This window comes from Pseudochaenichthys georgianus, chromosome 6 (genome assembly GCF_902827115.2).
Source record: "Pseudochaenichthys georgianus chromosome 6, fPseGeo1.2, whole genome shotgun sequence".
NCBI lineage: Eukaryota > Metazoa > Chordata > Actinopteri > Perciformes > Channichthyidae > Pseudochaenichthys > Pseudochaenichthys georgianus.
Window position 1 is genome coordinate 33,962,888 of NC_047508.1, and position 23,605 is coordinate 33,986,492.

Below are 23,605 nucleotides of genomic sequence, written 5' to 3' on the forward strand. Positions count from 1 at the left end.
AAAGGGAGTTTGATGCTGGTTATGGATAAGAACTGAAGTATTGTGTTTTTCTTTAATATGTAGGAAAGAACATTTGCAGGTAAAGTTTTACTTGTAATAATATTATGGTTTTATTAGTAGGCTACTGTTACTTTTTTTTGTCAATGAATTATGCCAATACATTTTTTTTCTTGTTTTTCTTCCTTTTTTGAAGGGTGTTCATTCATTTTCTTTTGATATTAGGTATGTTTTTTTGACAGAAAATATTGGACTAATGATTTTAGTTAATAAATATAAAAAGACTGTTAGGAGTTAAATTACACAACAAGAAAACTGGAAAAACACAAGAAAATGACTATAGTATTTTCTCTATCTTTCCTTAAATATGTATCTTTATTTATTTTAAGAAATAAACCACCACATCAGGCTACCTTATACCATTTTATAATTTATTCACAAGGATTTGTAATCAAGAAAGAGTGTTTAAGTTATTTGTCTTTAGACCAATATCAAATATCATATAAAATGTGCATTAAATGGTTTAATGTAGAATCTTTATACATCACGCTTCACAATCCAATCACACACTAAAAGGCCGAAAATTATCAAACTGACAAAAATATTTGAAAAACTAATGCATATTAGACCCACTTTTCTACTTTTCCCCAGTTAGGTTTTAAAATTGTGTTTAACTTTTTTTTTTTTTTTGATTGATTGATATACTTTATTAATCCCCGTGGGGAAATTGTTTCTCTGCATTTGACCCATCCTAGTGTTAGGAGCAGTGGGCAGCCATTTTGAACAGCGCCCGGGGAGCAGTGTGGGGAACGGTGCCTTGCTCAGGGACACCTCGGTAGCACTTGGTCTTGCCGGGACTTGAACAGGTGACATTCCAGTTGCCAAGCCAAGTCCCTATAGACTTCGCCACCACCGCCCCTAACATTTTTAATCAATCCACATGAAGCTGGGTTTTGGCCATTCTTGAGTCTTGACTTTGTTGGGATCCACAGAGTCGAAGGTGAGTGTTGGGGCGATAGGATGTGGTGACGCCAGAGAGAGGCGAGCAGCCAGGAGCCCCATCCGAACACAGCTGTCTGTGTCTCGCTGCTGGAGGATCCCAGCCATCAAAGCACCTGCGAGACTGCAGATAGGGAAGGGATAAGTGTTGTTTTGTTTTGAATGTTGTTGAGTTACAATCATTTAGTAAGTGAGAGAAAAAGTTCATGAGAAATAAGAGGATGAAACAGAAGCAGAAAGAAATTTTGAAATTAAAAAAAGAATGTATACGAGAAAGTACAGTAGGTCAACTGAATGTCCAGCACCTGTCTCCTGCTCCTGACACATTCATGGTCTCGTCTGCCGTCACAGTCAGCGCTGGGTAGTGTACAGCACAGAGCTTCCTCTTCTGCAAACGTATAGTTCAGTAAACTGTCACTTTCACTGTTGTCATCATCATCATCTGAATTATCATCATCCTCAACGTAATTATCATCAGTTTAAAGCTAATGCTTCACCTTTTTTTCACGTCAGAATGCAATTAGCGTTTGATTAGCAACAGCATTGATTTGGCTGCATTTTAACTATTATTTTGAGGAAAATAACACACATTTTGTTCTAAACTCATTTTGAAGCCATGGACCTATTGATAGCCCAATGTTATAAAACGCATGATTATATGCTGTAATGGTAGTAGAATCATAAATGGTGGTTATAATGGGGTTCTATGGGGGCTTTGTCCTTAAAGGGCCTCAGTGACTGTGTTTGGTTACACAGCTTAATTTTTGAGTTTTTATAGGAGTTGATCTTCTAAAATTCAGGGAAAAAACACCCTTTCCAAAATGTATGTACATTAACAAAAAAAGCCAAAGTTAAGGGTTGAATATAAGTTGCCCTTACCTTATTCTGTTTCCTTGGCTGCAGGTTGACAGAGCCTGCTTCATGCTCTCCACACACCAGCACCCCACTCTCCCCCAGAGTCACCACCAGACAGTGGAGATGCTCCAGGAGGGGGCGGGAGAGAGCCACAGCAACACTCAGCACCTCTTCCACAGAGAGAGGCAGCACTTCAACCCACAAGACAAAACAAAAACACATCCTCAATGACACTACTTCACAAGAACACTAACTTCACACACTGTTAAAAGATTCAAAGGGCTTTAAAAACACATCTGGTCATTGTATGTTGGGTTATGTGTTTGCCAGGATAAAGAAGTAAATTAGGGGTTAAACCATGACAGATTCAATAAATACACTTTACCTTCAGGTGTGGGGAGGCCCAGAGTTTTGTTCATGGTGCGCAGCTCGGCCAGGTTTGGGGATGAATAGGAAAGGGACTTCCAGGCGTCGGACAGGAAAGGCTTACAGGCTTTATCTGAATCTGTCGGCTCATACCAAACTGTGACACACATTGATTGTGTTGTAATAGAGTCAATGAAAGCTTCTGACCATGATCATTCATAGTGAACATCTCTCCATGCATACCATTGATGTTGTGTTTTTGGGCAATGGAACAAACATAGTCGATGGTGGAGACAGGGATGTTTCCATCCAGACACACAAGAGTGGCTGAGGAAAGCTGCTTCTCAAACTGTGACACCTACAAACAGATATTAAGTCAATACACTTCATTTACATGACACATTTCAGAACAAGAGGTGCGTCAAAAATAATAATAAAGATATATATAAAACAAACTTGGGTTGCAATTTTTTATTTTTTTAATCTTATTTTGTTAAAAATAATCAGTTAAAAATCTTTGGAAGTGTAAAAAAAACCAATAAATATACACATTCAGAACTGGAAACTGGAAAATGACTATGTTGGACAGTGTTGGAGCGAATTGGAGAGAATTACCTGCATTTATATGGTATTTGATCACAAATCCTTGTCTGTAGCCTTGCTAAAATAGAGGCTTGTTATACTTACATAGTGCGCTGTGATCTGCTGATGAATGTCCATGTCTCCCAATCCTAGACTCAGTTCTCCACTAGCAGTGATGACAGCACAGTACGTAGCCGTGCTCTGCTCTTCTAACCTGGCCACACCACTTGTGTTCTTACAGAAATAAGGACCAAAAGTCAGGTTAACATGAACATATAAGCAAAACAAATTATATATTGTATTTAATCAGCAAGTCACTTTGACATTTCATTTCAAATGAGACCTGAGTACAGTCTGGGTGCTTTTTGAAATAGCCTTGGTGTATGTATTACAAGGAAATGAAAAAGGCAGGTAAACAAAATTCACTCCTAAAATGATGAACCTCTAACCAAATCCTTTAACTGGCTTTTCAAAATCAGTATTTCAAGTTTCAGTCTTTAATATAATTTCTTCTATTTGAATATATGCTTGGTGATAAACAACTGTTGATGTTTACATACCATATGTTTACAATAGTGTAGCACTGCCTCGCTGTGTGAATCAGCGCCAGTAGCTGAGATGAACAGAGGGCTGCAGCCTAATCGACTCAGAGAGTCTGGAAGGAAAATGAGTGGGACAATCGGTTTCACAGTGCGTATGAAAACATGTGCATGTACATAATCAGATAAAAACACACCAGCGATGTTCCGTCCTACACCACCAAATGATTGACACACACTTCCTGGGTTTGTCTGTCCAAACTGAAAGAGATAACACATTATTTCTCAGAAGTAACCTACAGTAATCTGGCTTTACGTGATCTGCAGTAGATTGAATTAATGTAACTTACAATAAGTGTTTCTGCTTTTCCTTTTGCAATAAAATCAACGTTTATTCCTCCAATGACAACCTGTAAGAGAACAGCATTGTGGGTACTGTAGTGTGACAGTATTTGACAAAATCTTCCATTGTACATTTGTTATACTCACTATATCTGAGTCTGAGTGTTTTCCATGACGATTGGTGTTTCCTCTGCCCTTTCTCTCAGACATTTGTCGTGACAGTGCGCAGGCTATCTGACTGCCAACTTTAGCATTGTTATGAATGAGAGCAATGTCTGAGAGCAAAAGAAGTTACGGATTTTTTACGTGTTTATACAGCATGGAAACATTGTGTGGTCTTTGAGAAAAAACGTTATTAGACTTCACTGTGCCTTTTCCTTTCAAAATGATTTGATATGATCCTGGTCTCTGCTTGAGCTCTGAATAATTCAGATTTTCAGAAGGATACTGGCCTGAAGGGACTTTCCTTGAGTCAGCTCGTTGACCTTTTGAAGAATAAACGGCGTCACATCTCTTCCTGTTATACCTTTAACACTGAAAAACAAAACAAATACAGAAAGTCCAGAGATCCAGACAGATCTTTACGCTTCTGAACTCTGTTTGAAGTGTTGATTAAACAAAAGTTCAACAGATTATAAGGTACAGCGACTCTCTGTACCTTGCCTCTGTGACTGCAGCCTGAACGGCCTCCTCTATCAGCTGACCGGCGGCTGCATGCTCCTCTGGGATGGGCACGGCTAACAGGACGCCACTTTGGAGACCCAGTGACAGAGTGCTCGCTGAACGACACACAAACAAATTCATAATAGTTTAAAATAAATAGTAGACATTGAATCTGTGTTTTAAGGATATGAATTTATAGTATACCAATAAGTTTGGCAGCCTCCTCAGGGTTGAAGACATGGAAAGGAGAAGTGAATCCGCTTTGTGGAGAGAAGAAGGCTGGGAAGTTCTTAGACGCTCCATAGGTGGCTACACAGACACCCTGTGTCTCCTAACAAAATATACAATAACAGGAATATAATACAGCCCAATATCTTTCTTATATTTCATTGATTTTATATATTTTTTTATCTCATATCTCACAAGGTACTCCAGGGTGCGACCGATGTCCAGAATAGATTTTACACCAGCAGAGACGACTGCAATGGGAGTCCTGCCGAGCTCTGTCAGATCTGCACTGATGTCCAGACCTGGAGGAATAATCATGACCAATGGTAAGTCTTCACATAAAAAGTAAAATTATACTATATCTTATTATGTACAAACAGAACTTACAGTACTGTTCTGAAAGTGTTGGTGTCTATTGGGGTGCTCATGGAGACCTAACTCAGGGTGAACTATCCCATCACCAGGCATTTATTTGACCTCCAAAGAATAATGTTAACTCATAATTGTTCATCGTTATCAATAAATCCAGTTTAACATAAAATAGCACCTTATGACACATTGTTGAATCTCTATGTGAAAATGCCAAAAAATCCAGTCAGTGAGTCTGTTTTCACTTTTTATTTTAGTACTTATAAACCTGCTTACTGTTCTCTCCGTCTCTGTGAACTCCTCCTATGCCCCCTGTGACAAACACAGGGATGCCAGCTCGATGTGAAGCTATCATCGTGGCCGACACTGTTGTTCCCCCAGAGAGCCCCTGAGAAAATATCACACAGGACAGCAGTAGTGAAAAGATATTCAAAGTTCACAGAATATGACACTGAAATTGTTAACTTCCTTGTCAGCTTTTAGGACTCAATTTAAGATATTTCTAATTTCTTCATGACATTTTTTGCAAGATAGTTTTGTTGGTTGTATATACTTATTTTAGGTCTGTTTTGTTGTTTGTTTTCTGTCTTTTCCTACTGTTTTCTGTTTGCTTTTTTTGGTCTAATTTGTATAGATAGTCGAGAACTCTGAATAAGTATTTTAGTATTATTTTTCCTCTCCTGCAGTTGCATTACTTTCCATATGATGTGTTTATTTTATATTAGAGTACAAGTAAATAGATTAAATTAGAATAAGTTGATGCGACCAGGTCGGCCTTCAGGTTTTAGAAAGTGATTCTTTTTTTAAATAAGTGATTGTATTGTGGTCTCACTTTGCTGACGACGTAGGGCAGATCACGGCGGGACACCTTCATGGAGCTCTTGCAGCGGGCCAGGTGGTCGAGCTCCTCTGACGATAAACCAACATGGACGACACCATCGATCACTCCAACCGTGGCTGGAGTGGCTCCTTCAGATCGCACAATGTCCTCCACCTCCTTCGCTGTGCTGCATCAAAACATTGGTAGCACTTATTTTCAATGATTTATGTAACTTTTAGCTGCTGCTATCAGAGTTGACTGACTCTTTAAACAGGGTACCTCAGGTTGTGTGGATAGGGCATGCCATGTGTGATAATAGTACTCTCCAGAGCAATCACTGGTTTGTTTTCTGCCAGCGCCTCAGACACAGATGAATGAACTCTGAAGAGGCTGTCTAAGAGAAGATGCACGATTAGATCATCATTATTATCATCCCTCTTTTATACGTTATACAGTTTTTAATATAGATATGATTAAAGGATGCATTTACCATTTCTGCACAATCTGCTTTGATAAGTTGTGATTCCTCTTCTCAGGAGGAGTGCAGAAGCTCTCTTCAGCATCCTCATTCTGTTCAGATTTTGAGAGAAACCTTGAAAACAGGACGTTTTTAGAAAAAAAACTGTCAGCTGAACGTTTCAGACTGATGTTCCAAAGGCTCATCTTAGCGCCTCCTTTCTTTGGGCACTCGGAGGTCATTTTAGTTTGAGAGTCAGAATTCAACAGATTGGAAAATGTTCTTACTTTTGCTGTAATCCAAATGTCTTCTTTCCAACATACATTAAAAAAATTAACATCGAACAATATTGGAAAGATAACGTCAATCAGAGCTTCAGAATGAATCGCAAACATTAACGCATTAAAAAACGATTTCATTATATATATTTTCCATACGTTTGACTTATTTAGACTCCTTTCTTTGATTAAAACAATTCATAATAAACAGCACGTCTATCTACTATAGCGTATAAACAAATTCTTCAAAAATAAAACCTATGTACATCATTACCTCAGCTTCTTGAAATACAAATCTAATCCAGTTACATCACACCCTGCAGTGTGTTCTCTGTCACTGCAAGGCAGAAGTCCAACTCAGCCATTGTGAGGATTTCTTTGCTCCAGTTAGTTGGGACAAATTCCCACAACCTCCCCCCTTTTTTGGGGCCACTCTCAGAAACCAACTTCTAGAGTTAGGGTCTGTTTGCTATCTCTTTCTACCACTGCATGTATGCACTTGGTGTGAGTTGGCTGAAATGTACTACATTGAGTAAATACTTTACAAAAAAAATGTAACAGTCTTTAATATCTCATCAACAACACAGAGAGGATCAGGAACACACCAACAAACACTTGGAATTATAATGAACAGATCAGATGTACATCATACAAAGGAGTATCAACATTTATTTATTTCTGGTCACATGCTTTATGCCGCAGGGACACCTTTTACCTGTGATAATACAATAAACATGTCCATGCTTTACAGTATTAAAAAGTCCATAGCACATTAGATGAAATCAGTTCATTATAATACAAAACAGTGTCACAAATCAAGACTAGTCTTACCTTCTTCAGTGTAACAGAAACGATAGAAACTTTGCCCAGTAGGCTGAACTTTGACCAAAACGTTGTTGACACAGACCAAAAGCATCAACCGCAGATCTCTGTGCTATAGCTACTCTGGATCTGTCTCCTGAGTGAAAGCAAGATATATTAACATTAATGCAGCATACAAAAAAATAACTGCAGCACTGATATGAAGGGAAGCATAAACTTGGTAAAACTAGAAAGTCACTCAGAAATTGCAGGCCTCCACAAAGGCCATATCCAGAGACAAAAAATGTGTTTGTATGGCCCATGATGAATGTTTAAACGTTTCCACCAACAGTGGAGAAGATCGTCATTGTCGTCCCAAAACATTACCACAATTTCATCAAACATGCTGCATGTTCTCAGATATAAGTTGGTTGAACTCCACAGAAGTGCGCATTTGAAGCTCTTCAGCCACGTAAAGTCCTGATGTGTTGACAATGAAATCAGTTTCTTGTGTATTTAAATGACTGGTGACATGAGCTGATTCGGGTTCACGATATGTAATGAGGTTTATGGTTGATTTTGCATCATCACAGATTTCAGATGAGGTATTTGAGCTCTCCAGTAATTCCTCTTCAAACCACTGGGGATGCTCCAGCTGGTATGCATGAAAAGCCTCTATGGCGTCCCTCAGGGCTCTACCGGAGGCACACTGGTGGTACTTTTCCTCTGAAAGCCCATCAATGTGATTCACTTTGCCGGGCTCATGCTTCTCAGTGTTCAGGATCCTGAAAAAGAGCTCCTCAAACTGTTTCATCAGCTTGTATCTCAATGTAATGTTGAAAGGTGAAGGAACATCATCTTCAGAACAAACATCATCAAAGTAAGCCACTATGTATTTTTCAAATGACGAAGATCTGATAAAATGGGGTACCATGAGGCTGAGGGCTGGACTGAGCATGTCACCCATAGGTGAGCGGGCGTCCTCTCTCAGAAATACCTGTTTGTCTCCACACATGGCTTTCCATTTGGCTTTAACTCCTCTTGAGCACAGGATTAGTATCTTATCTTTTGAGCTTTCAATTTGTTCCCTGTGCCAGTCCAGCCACTGAACGCTTCCCAACACTCCCAGCCTTGTGGAGTCCAGCAGATCCAGGAACACTTCAGTACCACATTTGGTTGCCAGAAAAGCACTAAGCTTGAGGACAATGTTCTTGTATAAAGGGTGGTCGAGGGAGTAAATGACGAGGAGTCTTCTTCTCTCTCGAACTTGAAAACCTTCTGGTTGTTGTTTGGCAGCAGATAAAGACGAGTTCACAGGATCTGAGAAAAGAGGGAAATCTGTTGGTTAATTATCAATTCAAGATGCGTTTTCTATTCATTACTGTGCATTTGTAAGAAGCAAACCTTTCTGGAAAGCTGTCCACAGTAAAAAGGCAAGAACACCACCAAAGACAAGCAGTGCCAAGCATGCCTTTATAATTAAAGTCCGGGGTGGGTAATCTAAAGAAAAACAAACAAATGTGATTAGATCAATCAAACCTCCTGTGTGTCTAAAGATACATCTGAGTGGCTTTCAGGATGATTAAAGCGATAGGAAAGAATAAATATAGTTTTTTTGTATTTTATTTATTCTTCGACAATCTGATGAATGTAAAGTTCTAAAAGCTGATAGACCTTCAACAAGGGGAAGCAAGTAATCGCTGCTTTAGTGTTAGAGATCTCAAGCCAATACGGTTAGGAACCACTGAGTGGTAAATATAGTTTACTTATCGTACTTACACTTGCATAAATCTATATCTTTCTTGGGACGCCAACAGTCATTCTTGCATCGAACAAAAAACGGCTGAATCTTAAAAATAAGCAGAGTCAGTTTAGCTTATAATGTTATATGAGTTCATACAAGATTATTTTATTAACTGGACCTTACATTTAAATGAAACTTACCAATAACTCCATTTTACACTGTGGAAGCTGCCTCCACCCAAACTCAAATGTCACAGTCAGCCATGTTTTGTTTTCCTGTAGATAGAGAAAACCATAATGATATAATGTTTCCAAAACAAGGAGCATATCAGGATCGTAGTCTCATAATATAGTCATTTTTGTCATCATTGGTAATATAAGATAGAAATTCAGTGTAATCACCTTTGAGACACTCTTTGAGGAATTGAAACCTTTACTGTGGATGGATACTTGGTATCTCTCTGAATATTGTGCTGCTTCAAAAAGCACATTGATGGAAAACTTTCCAAGCCCTTTATTGAGATCCACCGAATGATTAATGTGAGGATCCCAAAGACTACCTAAAAATAACGAAACATGCAGAGGATAATGTTAAAATGGTCTAGGATCGTTAACAGCGGTCGATTTAAAATCTTTTAGATGTAGATTTACTGTTACCATTTTCCAGACACATTTGGGCCTCTTGGATTCTCGTGTCATCACATCCTGGCCATGAGGGAACAAGTTACATGAAGAAGATTAGACACCGATTTGATTCAAGAGCCATTGTCACTATATGTATTAAAGGGATTTTTTTTGGGAGGGATTAAGTTGTTACTGTCTGACTCAAGAGCGGATATTTTTACATTGCTTTTTTTTTAACATGGGTCATAATACATACCATATTTTCTGTTATGATCACACAATGTAGTTTCACAAAACACAGAATACATCTTATTCTGCTGTACAAACAAACTTCTAACTCATAATAAATGTTTTTCTCATGCAGATTTCAGGGATCTGGAGGTCACTCACCTGGGATGGTAATGTTCATTCTAAGACTCTCGGGTTCATCTTCAGGCTCTGGCAGATTAAGAATTGACACTCTATACGAATGGTGAGGCTCTACCACGACTCCATCCAAGGAAAATGTCCACTAATAAAGAAAAACATATCTGTAACATCCATACTACTTTTAATACTCATAGATAATTAAGCAAGTATGTTCAAATCTCACCTTACTAAGGTTTGGATTTTGCTGTTTGCTGAGGTTGAAAACAAACTGCACACACAAACTTTGATTTGTACTTTCATCCAGAAAATCTATTTGTGATCCCCGAAGGACTTTTACATTTCCTGTGAATAGAAGAATTTAATTTGTATTATTATTTTCACCTATAAAGAAATACCGGTTGGTTCACAACTTGTATTTGATGCATTTTTACATGTGAGCTACAATAAACAAAGTGTATTTTTAAAATGAAGTATAGATTGTAGCAGTACTTACCATCTGACTTTATTGTCCATGACACATTCACAACAGAAACAGGTCCGTGTTCGTCCATCCAGACACCCAAATGATGGGGACCCACTTCTGGGCCGTTAGGAGCATGTTGTCGAGGTTTGGCAATGCGCTCGCCTGGGCAGTTTTCTGAGATATAAGGAACAGTGTGTCAATTATAATGCTGTGAATATATGTTAAACTTACTGTTTGTGAATCACAATTAAAATGAAATTATTCTGCACAAATCATTCATCCAAGCTTGTAATAATACCAAATGTATATAAATATATATTATATAGACTGTTTCACAAAATAATGCCACTCAACATATTCTTGATTTTTGCGACTAACTTGCTGAATAGGATACTTACTAATTTGGCAGTTCTTAAGACCCTGGGAAAAAAAACACAAGATAATTGATGAATTAAAAACAACAAGTGGACTTTTATGATATTGATTGTACTTATAGTTTAATAGATTGAATCCTCACCAGTTGATTGCAGTCTTGACGCTTGTCCAGGATCCTGATGGAAGAGGACACCGTGAGTCCAGCAGTCAAACAAAAGCAGAAAAAAGGAACGTGGATCACTCTGGTGAAGCTCCACAACACATGAAGAAAAGCTTTTAAAACAATGGAGTAAATAAGAACAATAATACACTTCATCTTGAAGATGTTTCAATAGTTTCCTTGAACGAAGACAGAGAAGATTCGATGTGATCCAATCTCAACAAGTGTTCAAGTTTCAGGTTTATCAGGCGCTGCCATCTTATTACAGGAACAGGAAGGACGCTCTTATCAAATGTGGTTTGTAGTTTCTATTCTCATGAAGAACATGGGCTGAAAATGTTTACCTAAACTTCTACAGAATTATGTCAGAAATAGATGTTTTTTTTCTTCCTTCTCTGTGTATGAACACTGTAGATTTAGGCCAACTGTAAACTAATATGTCAACAGTCACTAGGGGTCAGCAGTTACCAAATGTATAATATCTAAATTTCTGGTTTTAACCGTTTAAATTGCATTTTGGTATCTAAAAAATATGTATAAAATTAAGTTAAGTTATGTTCAATCATTTTAAACATTATATTTGGAGAGTGTTGAGTCTATTAAAAACATTGAATTGCATACTTTTTGGGGGAAATGTTAAGCTTGACTTTAACAGCAGAAATTCAATAGAAAATGAGGGGAGAGAGAGACTGTGACCAGGCCGCATTTCAACCTGGGATGTTGTGATTATGCAATCAGAGTCTTGAACCTCTTGTCTAGAGGCCGCCTCTTAAAGGGACAGTTCCCAACAATATAACACTATACTTTTCCTCTTACTGTGTAGTGCTTATTTTGATCTAGACAGTTTTAGCGCGAGTGTCCCTTTAATAGAAATATAGGCTGTATAGATTTCTGCCTTCTCACAAATATAGCACAACTAGATGAAACTTGGCCTGTAATGCTCAAAGCGCAAAATAAATTGAATTTGAAGGTCGTATTAGCAATTAGTCTTTTCAGAAATCATGGCCTTGTTTCTTGAAATAATCTACAGACCTTGTTGTGAGCTGCTTCATGTGGGAACTCTTTTTTACTATCAGGGTGCGGGAGAAAGCATTCATTTACTTAGAGAAGAGGACTAGTGCTCACTTGTTTGTGGGTGGCTTGCCGCTTTTTTGGTAGAAATGTAAAAAGATCGTACATGAGATTGCTCAGAAACAGGGTCTGTGAAATATCATCAGCCAAGTGCCATGTAGTTACATTATTATCAAAAGAAGGCAAACATGTCAACATCTCCAACAATCAACAACTAACGAAACAATCTATATTGAGTAACCGCACTTTAGCTGACGAAAGGAGGTATATTTGTGTTTTGAGGTGAACTGTCCCTTTAAACACCTCTTAACACCCAGCCTGACCCCGCATAACCACCAGGGACCATAACCCTAATACAAAGATACCAGAACATATCACTCTAAAGGATCAACACCTGAGGGCCAGGATTAATACCAGAGAACCTGCAGCTATTCACTGCTGAGTTACAAGGGATTATATTGTATATGACAACACGTGTCCGTGGTTATGTGTTAATTCCTGTAGCAGTGTTACTTTGTCTCATACACAGCATTTATCCCAAGAGGATCATTTTACATAACACTAAGAAAGACAGACATGTGCTGCCTAAATCTGACAAGAATAGACTGCAGATTGTTTTTGCTGTGAGAGCAGTATCAGGGCAATTGCGATTCAGTTGCCACGGTGGCACCTCGATCTAAATATAACACGTTACTTTTATTCAGTGCAGCTGCCGTCTGTTGCGATGTAGCCGTTCAGAAGGTACAATTTGTAAGCAGCAGATAAAAACGTAATGAATAGGTTATAACACATTATAACATTATATAGTGTTGTTGTTGTCAGATATAAGAATTCGTTACTTGTGTTTTTGTTGACAGTTAAAACTCTTCCTAGCTTTAATGCAATCTAAAACACATGTTGAAGTTATTTTAGGTTAACTTTCTAGTTAAAGGTGGGGTATGTAATTTATTTCAGAAATACTTTTTGTTATAGTCCATGGAATGCTCTTAACATCCCGATAGCAATGAATATCTTAAGTGCTTTGACAAAAAATCCATACAAAAATGTCATCTGTAGAAGCCGTAATACTGTAAAAAGTACAACCAATTGGATGGCCTACCTGCCTGTCAGCCTTCCATCGGGGAACAAACTTATCTCGTGCCCTCATTGGTCATGTGCGCGTTCGTGTGTGTTGGAGGAGGGGCTCTGTAAGGAAGTGGCAGATTTTCTCCAGTTGTGTATTTTCAAATTCTAGCGATCTCGAGCCGGTTTCTCATATTGTTGGCCACTGTCTTTAATTTTCGTATATTTCAACAATTTTATTTTTATTTGAGAATCTAGATTTATTAATGTGCATTTTTGTTTGCAAACTAATCTCAAGATGCAGTTTAAGTAATTAAGAAAGTATTTTTTAAATTAAAAAAAATAAGTAAACAACAACAATGTATCCAACATGCATACAACAATATAACAAATTGTCTTTATGTTTATAAAGAACTTTATATGAAATGTAATAAATGCAAACTGTAAGCACTTGTTAATAGGTTATAAGCTTTCTGGAAGAGTTTATACAACAGTAATGGGTGCTGTATAGTTTTTAGAGTTGAAATGGTTGACAAATGTATAACATGTCATTCTTACTTTGTATTTGCTTACAACTACATTACAGACTGTTTTTGTTTGTCAGGTCAATAATAAGAAATTAATTTTTAATTACTCCAACACTTTCATTTTTGAAACTTTAGAAGGCACCTTTAAAACCTTGGCCTGTCCACCCCATGACACATAGTGAGAAAGCAAACAAGGTCAGGACGCCAGATATCCGCAGAGTCGATAAGTCAGCTGTCAGTGAGGTGAGGAGCGTGTTAGGTGGGCCCTTGTGCAATGCAATCACATGAGATAAATTGGTCATGGGTAGAGGGCAAATCAAAAAGGGGTTGCACTGTGATGCAGAAATTGTCAGGTGGACGGGGGGGTCTATTTTAGCGAGCCATTCACATGGGACTTTGAATACATAAATCTTTCACTAATAATCATCAAGTGCTTTTTCTTTTCCAGACGTACAACTGCTGCTGCCTGCTCTGATTTTCTCTCACTTTTCAAGGTAGGTTTCATATAATCAACCTATGGTATATCTCACAAGAAACTCAAAGTCAATCAGATTAGACATTGAAGGAGACTGCTTAACGTAGCATTGCTATTTCACTTCTTGATGTGAGAGAAGCTATCAAAGGCTTTAATGATGAAGACTGCATTACAGCATGCACTGACACATTTACTGTGACTGGTATTTATGTGAGGGAATCTCTGTTATGTTGCCACTTTTTTCAAGGTCTTAAATACATCTTGATGATATCTTGATCCTGTAACTGTAGAAATATAACCCGAGGCTTGAACTGCCTGAAAAGGTATTGTCGGCTGGTAACAGCAGGCCCGTCGTTTGTCCTAAAAGCTGCTCTGATAAGTGATGATGGCTCGCTCATATGAACTGGCAACCTCCTGGGTTGAGGGGCAAGGCTACAGGCTGGGATACTTTACCTTGAATTTAGCCCCCTGTCAGGCTGGATTAATTTAAATTGGTAATATTACTGTGTTGAATCAGAGGCATTGACAGGCTTTCATCAGTCTCTAACACCTACTTTTGCTAATATATAATGGCATGGTTACATTGCATTTTGGGTATGTGGTTGTAAAGCTAACGCTAGAATGAGAAGGTCAGAGAAAGTGAGAGAGACAGAGGAGATAGGGTTTGTTGACAGCTCATCAGCCCTAATCTGAAAATGTCTGCTTGAACAAAAGACATGTGCATTTAACATGCAGCAGAATAAAAATGAAGCAGTGTTGTGGATTGAGAATTGTTTTTCATAACTCTCACAGTCTTTGAGAGATGTAATTAAAGTTGGTCTCTTGCCTGCCAAACCTTTTCTCTGGCACCATAAAGGACAAGGCAGCTGCTGGGGGACAGAAAAGTATGGTGGCAATGTGGCTAAATATAGCGACTGGCTCCTTGTCAGCTCTTATAACAATGGGAAGGATTATCTGATCTTGGAAACAAATAAAAATGATTCTGACAGCCACTGAGGTCAATGAGACCACTTCATTCTTTTGAACTGTGAACTACAGTAGTTGAATTAATCAGATTCACTGTAGAAAACATGAGTAACACTTTAACAAATACTCATTAAATGTATGAATAATAAGTCTAGTCTGTAAAACTATCTAAAGAAGTGTTGAAAATGCATGCAATGCATTTCAAAAGAGTAAACAAACTTTGTTTTTGCTCCAAAGGATACCGTAAACTGCAGATATGTCTGAAGGGTAAGTATTGACCTCTAAAAAAGAGCCACAATTCTCTACACTATTTGTATGATGAATAAAACATCTCTCTATTTCTTTTGTTTACTTGTCTTGTCACATCTTGATGAAGACCGGTGAGTCCAAAAATATTTTCCTAAACATGCATTAATTAATCATGCATTTTGTGCTTTAAAATGTAACATTTGAAACTGTATTAATTGCTTTACATGACATGTAAAGCATTATTTTCTTCTTCACAGAAAAAGACAAAGTATTCAGCAACACGCAGACTGCTTTTGAAGGTAGGTCCTGCAGACCTTTTAGACCATACACTAAAAATGCCATATGCTCCTACACTGCTTTAATAATTTGTATGCAGACATATTAACGCCTCCCTGTATTACAGTCTAAACTGCTGAAGAAAGCAGCTTCTATGCTGGTGGCTGAAATTGAACAGAAGAAACAAGAGAAGGAGCGAGTTGTGAAAGATTGTTTCCCTCCCCTGAACCTGCCAGGTCTGTCAGTCCAGGAGCTCCAGGTACTGACACAGAAAACCATGCTGATTCAGGCATTTCAGAGCACTGCAAGGATGACATGTTTTTGTAAGCCAGGGGTGTCCAAACTACGGCCCGGGGGGCCAAATGTGGCCCGCGGACCATTTTGAATTGGCCCTCAACAAATTCAAAAAGTATAATGGAATATGGCCCACAAATGAAACCTGTGCTTGTCTTATGTTGTACTTATTAAATATAAATGTAAAAATACATTACACAGTAGTATTCATAAGACCACTTTTCAAATAAATTCTGTCAATAAAAGTTGGAAACATTTTTCTAACATATCTTAGTTGATATGAAAAAAGCCCAATTACTTATTTACATAACAAGCTTGAAATACACCCTTCCTATTTCTCCTTATTATGAGCAATCTGAGGCTTCTGTTTTAAGGGATGAGCTGTCAACACTCACAAGCATCATTTACCTACATTTGATTGATTTTGATAACTTATAACTGAAATTATGAGGCAGTATACCTCCAGTGAGTGGCCCAGCCCTTTGTATATTTTCCTGTATGTGCCCCACGGTAAAAGAAGTTTGGACAGTCCTGTTGTAAGCTGACCTAAAAATGAACGGTTGCCTTGACAAAAAGCAAATTTCATGTTGGAGAAATGTTGACCTTTGGCAAACAAAATGTTATTATACTAAGCCGTGTTAGTCACAAATGGACCGATTCAAAAATATTTTGAAGCCTAAATACAATCGCCAAATGTAAATAGATAAACTAACTACACGTGTTGACTTCAACATCACCACGGCCGAGTAGATGAGTTTCCTCTTGTTCAGCGTAATGACTTTCATGTCCTCTTCAACCTCTTTCTCTTTGAGCCACTTGTTAGCAAACAAAAGCGATTGACCTTAAGACAAGGAAACAGAAAGAGCAACAATTATAAATCCATCAGTTTGACATGTTTTATTTTTCTCTTTGCAGGACCTTTGCAAAGAACTACATCGTAAAATTGATGTTGTAGATGAAGTTCGTTATGATACAGAAGTTAAGGTAGTCAAAAATGAAACAGAGGTACAGTGGAAGTTTTTAACACAAATTCATTTGTATATTTACTGACCTATAAGGATGTTGAAGGGTGTGTTTGTTGCACAGGTCCAGTCACTGAAGGAGAAGATCTTTGGGCTGAAGGGGACGAAGAGGCCTAACTTGAAGAAGGTGAAGAAAACCACGGACGACATGCTGGGTGCATGCAGCGACACGTCAAAACTCATGAAGCCTGATTTCAAGGCCAAACTCAAGACAGTGAAGAAGGAGGACGAAAAGGTAACGTTTGGTTGGAAACAATCATCCATCAAGAAAAATAAACTATATTTAAAAGTACATTTAAATAACTTTTTTTTGTATCTTTGCAGAAGGAAGAAGTGACTGATTGGCGTAAGAACGTGGAGGCCATGTCTGGTATGGACGGCAGGAAGAAGATGTTTAACGCAGGACAATAGACAGTGCTGTTGGCATCACCTGTGTGTGTAGCTGTAATGCTTGAGTGTGTGAGTTCATGAGGACTCATAATGGTATAAAAAGGATGAACAAGACACACCATCGTGACATGCTTGCAACAACTCATCGCCATTAGAGAAAAAAGCCAAGTCTATGGGCACCTCCGTTAGGAAAGTCTGCAGAGATGCAGACTTAAAGAAAGAGTGTATAATATAAAAAATTGTTTTTTCTTGATTTAATGTAAACATGTATGTACAAAATACCACTTTATGGTGTAATCATAAACATTGTATAGAATAGTGTACCCTTTGCATTGAAATTGTGTTAAAGAAAATGCAGAGTAGCTTTGTGAGTTTGTCATTTGAAGTGAATTATTTGTATTATACAGATGAAGGCGCTGCCACTGGTCTGTAAAACATGTGATGCTTATTAAAAGACCATAAAGACTTTAATGCTTGGTTTTTCTTTGGTTTGTTAGATTTTCCAGTTTTGATGATGATGTGTTCATGGATGTTTTTCATGAACACATCATCATGTTTTTACTCTTGGTGTTGAGTATACAACATTGGTGGTTAACTTGGTGTGGGGGGGGGGTGCCATGTAGAGGTGAAGTGATATACAGTATGTCAGGTCAGAGGAGGCTATTTTAGTTGACCACTCAACCATTACATTTGGCGCACGTTTTTCCCTTGAGGAAAAGTCTTGTCACTTTTCACCTCAACAGGTTTTCTGCAGGGATACAAAGGTATGTTCATTTTTATAATGACAAAAATGTGGTTTAAGAATAAGTAAGACTGTTGCATTTATTTTGAAAAATGGAAAGAACAGCAGGAACTGTAAGCCAGGGGTTCCCAAAACTTTGCCATGCCAAGGACCCCCAGCATGATCCTCTGGTGGGGACCCCTCTGTTGCAATTTTTTTTAAATGATGAGTACATTATGATGGAACATATGACAAATTAATCATACAGCTTAATATATTTTCTTAATATATATTTGTATTAATAATTAATAATCAGTTATTCTTCAATTTTTTTTGTATTTATCTTTTGTTTGTGATTCATTACATTGATTGTGTCTTCTGTTATAAACATTCTTAACACAATATTAAACAGTCTGTCTTTATAATATTATATAATTTTGAACAGTAATATGAACAATTAACATATATTTTTAGCATTTTTGAAAGCTATTTATATATAATATTCAACGGTAATATTAACAATAAACATATGTATATTCATATATATAAACAACAATATTTGCTACATCCGTGCTCTCATCCAGCTGCAGAGCGAAATATTCACTAGCTCTCACTTGCTCCAAAAGCTGAGCAGATGCTCAGTTTCACTCTCAGTAGCGGCAGCTCGATTCAGATTGGCTTGAAGGGCGGCCGTGTGATTTAAAAACAAAAAACAAAAATATTAATTTAATAAATAAAAAATATTAGAAGATTGGCATAGATTGATAGATATGCAGTTATTAATAACATCTAAAAAATAAATAAATGTAACTTTAAAAATAGAAAAAAATTCCCCTTTCCCTCAAACTTTGCGTGACCCCCTTGGCGCCACTTTGAAAAACACTGTATTAAGCAAATCGGTGAAAATACATGCAGGTTTACTGTAAAATATTTGATACTGTTTGATCTTTAAGAGACCAACACAACACTATAATATTACTTACTTACGGCCCGTCCACACAGCGGCGTGCGTTGACGCTTGCCGGCGGGCGTGTCTGAAACTCGACCAACAACCAATCACATGAATCTCCCGCCCCTGACACACAAGCAGCGGTTTGATTGGCTAGAGCTTGTACTGGCATATGATTCGATTGGCTGACGCCTCGCCGAGGCGTCAAAAGTTGAACATTGCTCAACTTTTGCAGCGAGCCACGCCAGCTACGCTCCACGTCGCTTCCCACGATGCATTTCGGCTAAAAGTGACGTCACCCCATTCAAAGTGAATGGGGAAGCGTCAACGCACGCCGCTGTGTGGACGGGCCGTTACTTAAACATGCATGAGGGAAATTAATTCACCTATATTTTAGTACTTTTTGTTTTATTTTGCAAAAGCTAAGGTTGATTCTTGCTGCCTTGAACAATGGATCAACTCTGGGATTTTATGACTACACTTAAAAAAATGTGCAGCATTTACACATGCAGCGTTACTGATTGAAGGGCTTAATGCTGGTATGTTGACAAACCGAGGTCTGGATGAGTCGGCCCAGTCAACCAGATGTGAATAAACAGTATCTTTTCTATTAAGTATCAGATTCTGGTGCATGAATCACAAAATAATAATTATTAAAGTGTTACTGCTTAACAGCATGTATGTAGTAATACTACTGCAACCGATACTGTCCTTGCATTTAATGTTTCTGAATTTGAATTATTTCATTCATTCAGACAAACAGCAATCATGTCTGAGGGGTAAGTTATGCTTTCTTTACCATGTACTGTACATCTGTATTTGTAAAATTCAAGTAATCTTTTACAATGTTATGATGCTATCTCTCGTTTATTTTCCTTCCAACATCATAATGTCTACCACAGACAGGTAAGTTATCTATATTATTATTTTTATCTTATGAAAAAACAAATATACACTTACATACATTACTGTTAGGGCTGTACAAGGGCGTGGAACCAAATGCATGATGCAGAGACAAACAAAGTATCAAAATAAAGTGTTTTAATGTAGACAGTAGTGATGTTACGTATTGCGCCGAGGCTTCAGAGCGTGTGTCGAGTAATCCCCGAAGCTTTTTGTGAATGTATCGAGGGTGTGTATCGTTTTGGGCCAGTGACGTCATCGATGACAAACGAAGCCTCGCTGCCTGTCGACACCACGTGACTGCTTCACGAAGTGATTCAGATCGGTTGAACCGTTGAACCCATACAGTCTATGGTTGAACCACAACGCTCATAATACCCATGGATGTATAAGAGAGCTCAGACCCTCACTTATATAGAGGTCGGAACATGTCATAAGTATAAATGGATGCAAGCATAAATAAATGTAGGAATAAAAACATCAATAAATACAGGAATACATATCTTGCAGTGTTTTCAGGGAGCTTTAGTGTGTGTGCTGTGGCTCAGCTGGAAAGCAGTTGACTCATGACCGCAGGGTCCCTGGTTCAACGACTGAACAATACGTATTTTGTTGTTGTTTATAAAAGCTACAGCTAAATGAGATAATGTAGTTAATAAATGTATTCTTTGATATGGTTTAGCCTTTCTCAGGCTACAACAAGTTTATGAATATTATTAAGGAATACAATCCCTCTTTGCAATGTGTACCAGCCTCCTTAGGCTTTTCAATCACAATCATTAAACTGGAATAAATACAATATTGTTAACATGAAAATATGATTTAATGTTCGTTGTTTAGAGTTATTCTAAGGCTTTACTCATTGGGGACTCTGTATGAGAGAGCACACTGTTGAGATGTCCAATCTGCCTGTTTTACACACTTTGACTAACAGGGGGTTTGTGTTCAAATGAAGCCCATGATGAAGCCTCATGAGATGAACCCTTTTGCGAACCAATTGGCTCAAAAGCTTCATAAGGCTTCATCTCGCCATCACTAGTACAAACAAAAACTACTAATACACTAATCTAACTCTATGGACGATAACTCTATGGACAATGACAAAAGGATCTTACGCTGGAAGGCTTGGAACACACAAGACAATCTGGCAACGAGACAGGGGAAGCCGAGAACTATATATACTAGACAGACAACACCAGGTGAAGACAATTAGACAGTCACAACCGTGGGAAAACAGACAAGGCAGGAAACGTACTTTAGACACATGAGGGTAGACAAGACTATCAAAATAAAACAGGAACCTATCTAAACACATAACATGAAACCTAAACTAGGGAACAATCTTAGCAGAGCCGTCTACGCACAACAGTACCCTCCCCTCTAGGGACGACACCTGACGGCCCTGGGACCTCCGGATGACACCTGTAGTAGTCCTTGATTAAGTCTTTGCCCACGATAAAACTGGACGGGACCCAGGACCATTCTTCAGGGCCGTAGCCCTCCCGATCAACCAGAAATTGATGACCTCGGCTTCGATTTCTCACTGACAGGAGACGTTTGACAGAGTACACCGGACCACCATCAACAACACGGGGGGGGGGGGTTTGGAGGGTGGAACCAGGGGACTGTCCAGAACCGGCTTGATTCGGCTGACGTGGAACGTTGGCTGAACCCGTAGTGACCTGGGCAGACGGAGACGGACAGATACAGGATTGATTATTTTAGTGACAGGAAATGGACCCACAAACCTTGGAGCGAGCTTCTTTGACAAGACCCTGAGTGGCAGATCCTTTGTGGACAACCACACCCGCTGCCCCGGTCTGTATAGGTGCCACCCGCCGCCGTTGATCCGCCACCGTCTTCATCCGAGCCGAATTCCTCAGGAGGACCAGACGAGCTGCAGCCCAGACACGGTGGCATCTTCTGACTAAGGCGTGAGCAGATGGCACCACCACCTCCTTCTCAGTTTCTGAGAATAGAGGAGGCTGATAGCCAAAGACACAGTGAAAGGGAGACAGACCGGTAGCAGAGGTGGGCAAAGAGTTGCATGCATACTCCACCCATGTCAGATGCTCGCTCCAGGTTGCAGGGTTCTGAGAAACCAGGCAGCGCAGGCACGTCTCCAGCTCCTGATTCAGCCATTCCGTCTGTCCGTTGGACTGGGGATGATAACCTGAGGTGAGGCTGACGGACGCTCCCAGGAGGGTGCAAAACTCCTTCCAGAACCTGGAGGCAAACTGAGGACCTCGATCCGACACAATGTCTCTGGGAATACCATGAATACGGACAACATGAGTCAATAACGCCTGAGCAGTCTCTTTAGCTGACGGCAACTTTGGCATGGCAATAAAATGGACCATCTTAGAGAACCTGTCCACTACAGTGAGGACAGTGGTGTTACCCTTGGATGGAGGAAGACCCGTGACAAAATCCAACGAAATGTCAGACCAGGGCCTGCTGGGAACGGGGAGAGGCTGCAGCAGTCCCATCTGTGATTTTGATGACGTCTTGTTCCTGGCACAAACTACACAGGCAGCCACATATTCGGAGACATCCTTAACCAAGGAAGGCCACCAAAACCTCTGTCGAACGACGAATACGGTCCGCTTGACCCCTGGATGACAAGTGAGCAGTAATGTGTGAGACTAATGAATAACCTGTGACCGCATGGATTCAGGCACGAATAGCCTGTCCAATGGACAGCCACTAGGTTTCGGCCCCTCACCATTGACACGTTTCACCTGATCTACTATAGGCCATGTCACCACCCCAACCACACGAGAGAGTGGAAGGGTTGGCTCTGGATCCTTGGCCATGGGCTCTGGGTCATGGAGGCGTGAGAGGACGTCAGGTTTTCTATTCTTGGACCCAGGTCTGAAAGACAATGTAAAGTCAAAACGGTTAAAAAAAAATTGCCACCGGGCCTAGCGTGAGTTCAACCTCTTAGCTTTGCGGATGTATTGAAGGTTCTTGTGGTCGGTCCAAACCAAGAATGGCTGTGGCGCCCCCTCAAGCCAGTGCCTCCACTCCTCCAGAGCCATCTTGACTGCCAACAGCTCTCGGTTTCCGACGTCGTAGTTTCTCTCTGCAGGAGATAGTTTGCGAGACAAAAAGGCAAAAGGATGCATCTTATGATCCCCAGCCGCTCTCTGTGAGAAAATGGCCCCCACCCCATCATTGGAGGCATCCACCTCCACAACAAACTGTCATTGAGGATCAGGAACAGTCAGTATGGGAGCTGTGGTAAACCTTCTTTTTAACTCATTAAAAGCCTCCTCGGCACTGAGGCCCCACACAAAGTTAACCCCTGGTGAGGTCAGTGCATGAAGGGGAGCAGCAACAGAGCTAAAGTTCCTAATACATCGTCTGTAGAAGTTAGCAAACCCTAAAAACTGCTGTACCTTCTTCCTATTGGTGGGGGTGGCCCAGTCTGCCACTGCACTGACCTTTGCAGGGTCCATCAGGATTTGTCCAGGAGAAATTATGAACCCCAGGAATGAGACAGTTGATGCATGGAACTCACACTTCTCTGCTTTTACGAACAGGTGATTATCCAGTAGGCGCTGTAGTACTTGGTGGACATGTTGCACATGAGTCTCCTTATCAGGAGAGAAGATTAAAATACAAAAAGATACAAAAAACACGTTCAAAAACTCCCCGAGTACATCAT

The 23,605-nt window shown here is 39.4% G+C and overlaps 3 protein-coding genes across 3 annotated transcripts; 1 reads left to right on the forward strand and 2 right to left on the reverse strand.

The window, feature by feature from the left end:
* Positions 1 to 422: 422 nt before the first annotated feature.
* On the reverse strand, positions 423 to 7,411 carry LOC117447694 (uncharacterized). The gene is made up of 19 exons (XM_034084521.2): positions 7,327 to 7,411; positions 6,251 to 6,352; positions 6,040 to 6,154; positions 5,773 to 5,947; positions 5,217 to 5,328; positions 4,767 to 4,873; positions 4,548 to 4,674; positions 4,339 to 4,459; positions 4,129 to 4,214; positions 3,828 to 3,955; positions 3,689 to 3,748; positions 3,536 to 3,599; positions 3,360 to 3,454; positions 2,905 to 3,033; positions 2,461 to 2,575; positions 2,237 to 2,374; positions 1,876 to 2,042; positions 1,302 to 1,384; positions 423 to 1,120 (listed from the first exon to the last, which is right to left on the reverse strand). Exons 1-19 carry the CDS (start codon positions 7,409 to 7,411, stop codon positions 925 to 927), a joined length of 2,205 nt encoding a protein of 734 aa, XP_033940412.1. The 3' UTR covers positions 423 to 924.
* Positions 7,412 to 7,692: 281 nt separating this feature from the next.
* Positions 7,693 to 11,186, reverse strand: LOC117448502 (interleukin-17 receptor A). Its single transcript, XM_034085813.2, has 11 exons — positions 11,013 to 11,186; positions 10,894 to 10,915; positions 10,526 to 10,669; positions 10,256 to 10,374; positions 10,054 to 10,174; positions 9,697 to 9,744; positions 9,442 to 9,599; positions 9,241 to 9,315; positions 9,076 to 9,145; positions 8,701 to 8,796; positions 7,693 to 8,616 (listed from the first exon to the last, which is right to left on the reverse strand). The coding sequence occupies exons 1-11, from the start codon at positions 11,184 to 11,186 to the stop codon at positions 7,694 to 7,696; spliced, it is 1,950 nt and encodes a 649-aa protein (XP_033941704.1). The 3' UTR covers position 7,693.
* A 4,383-nt stretch (positions 11,187 to 15,569) lies between these two features.
* LOC117448709 (troponin I, slow skeletal muscle-like) lies at positions 15,570 to 17,833 on the forward strand. Its single transcript, XM_034086069.2, has 5 exons — positions 15,570 to 15,679; positions 15,784 to 15,915; positions 16,866 to 16,955; positions 17,037 to 17,207; positions 17,297 to 17,833. Exons 1-5 carry the CDS (start codon positions 15,605 to 15,607, stop codon positions 17,381 to 17,383), a joined length of 555 nt encoding a protein of 184 aa, XP_033941960.2. The 5' UTR covers positions 15,570 to 15,604; the 3' UTR covers positions 17,384 to 17,833.
* Positions 17,834 to 23,605: the final 5,772 nt, after the last annotated feature.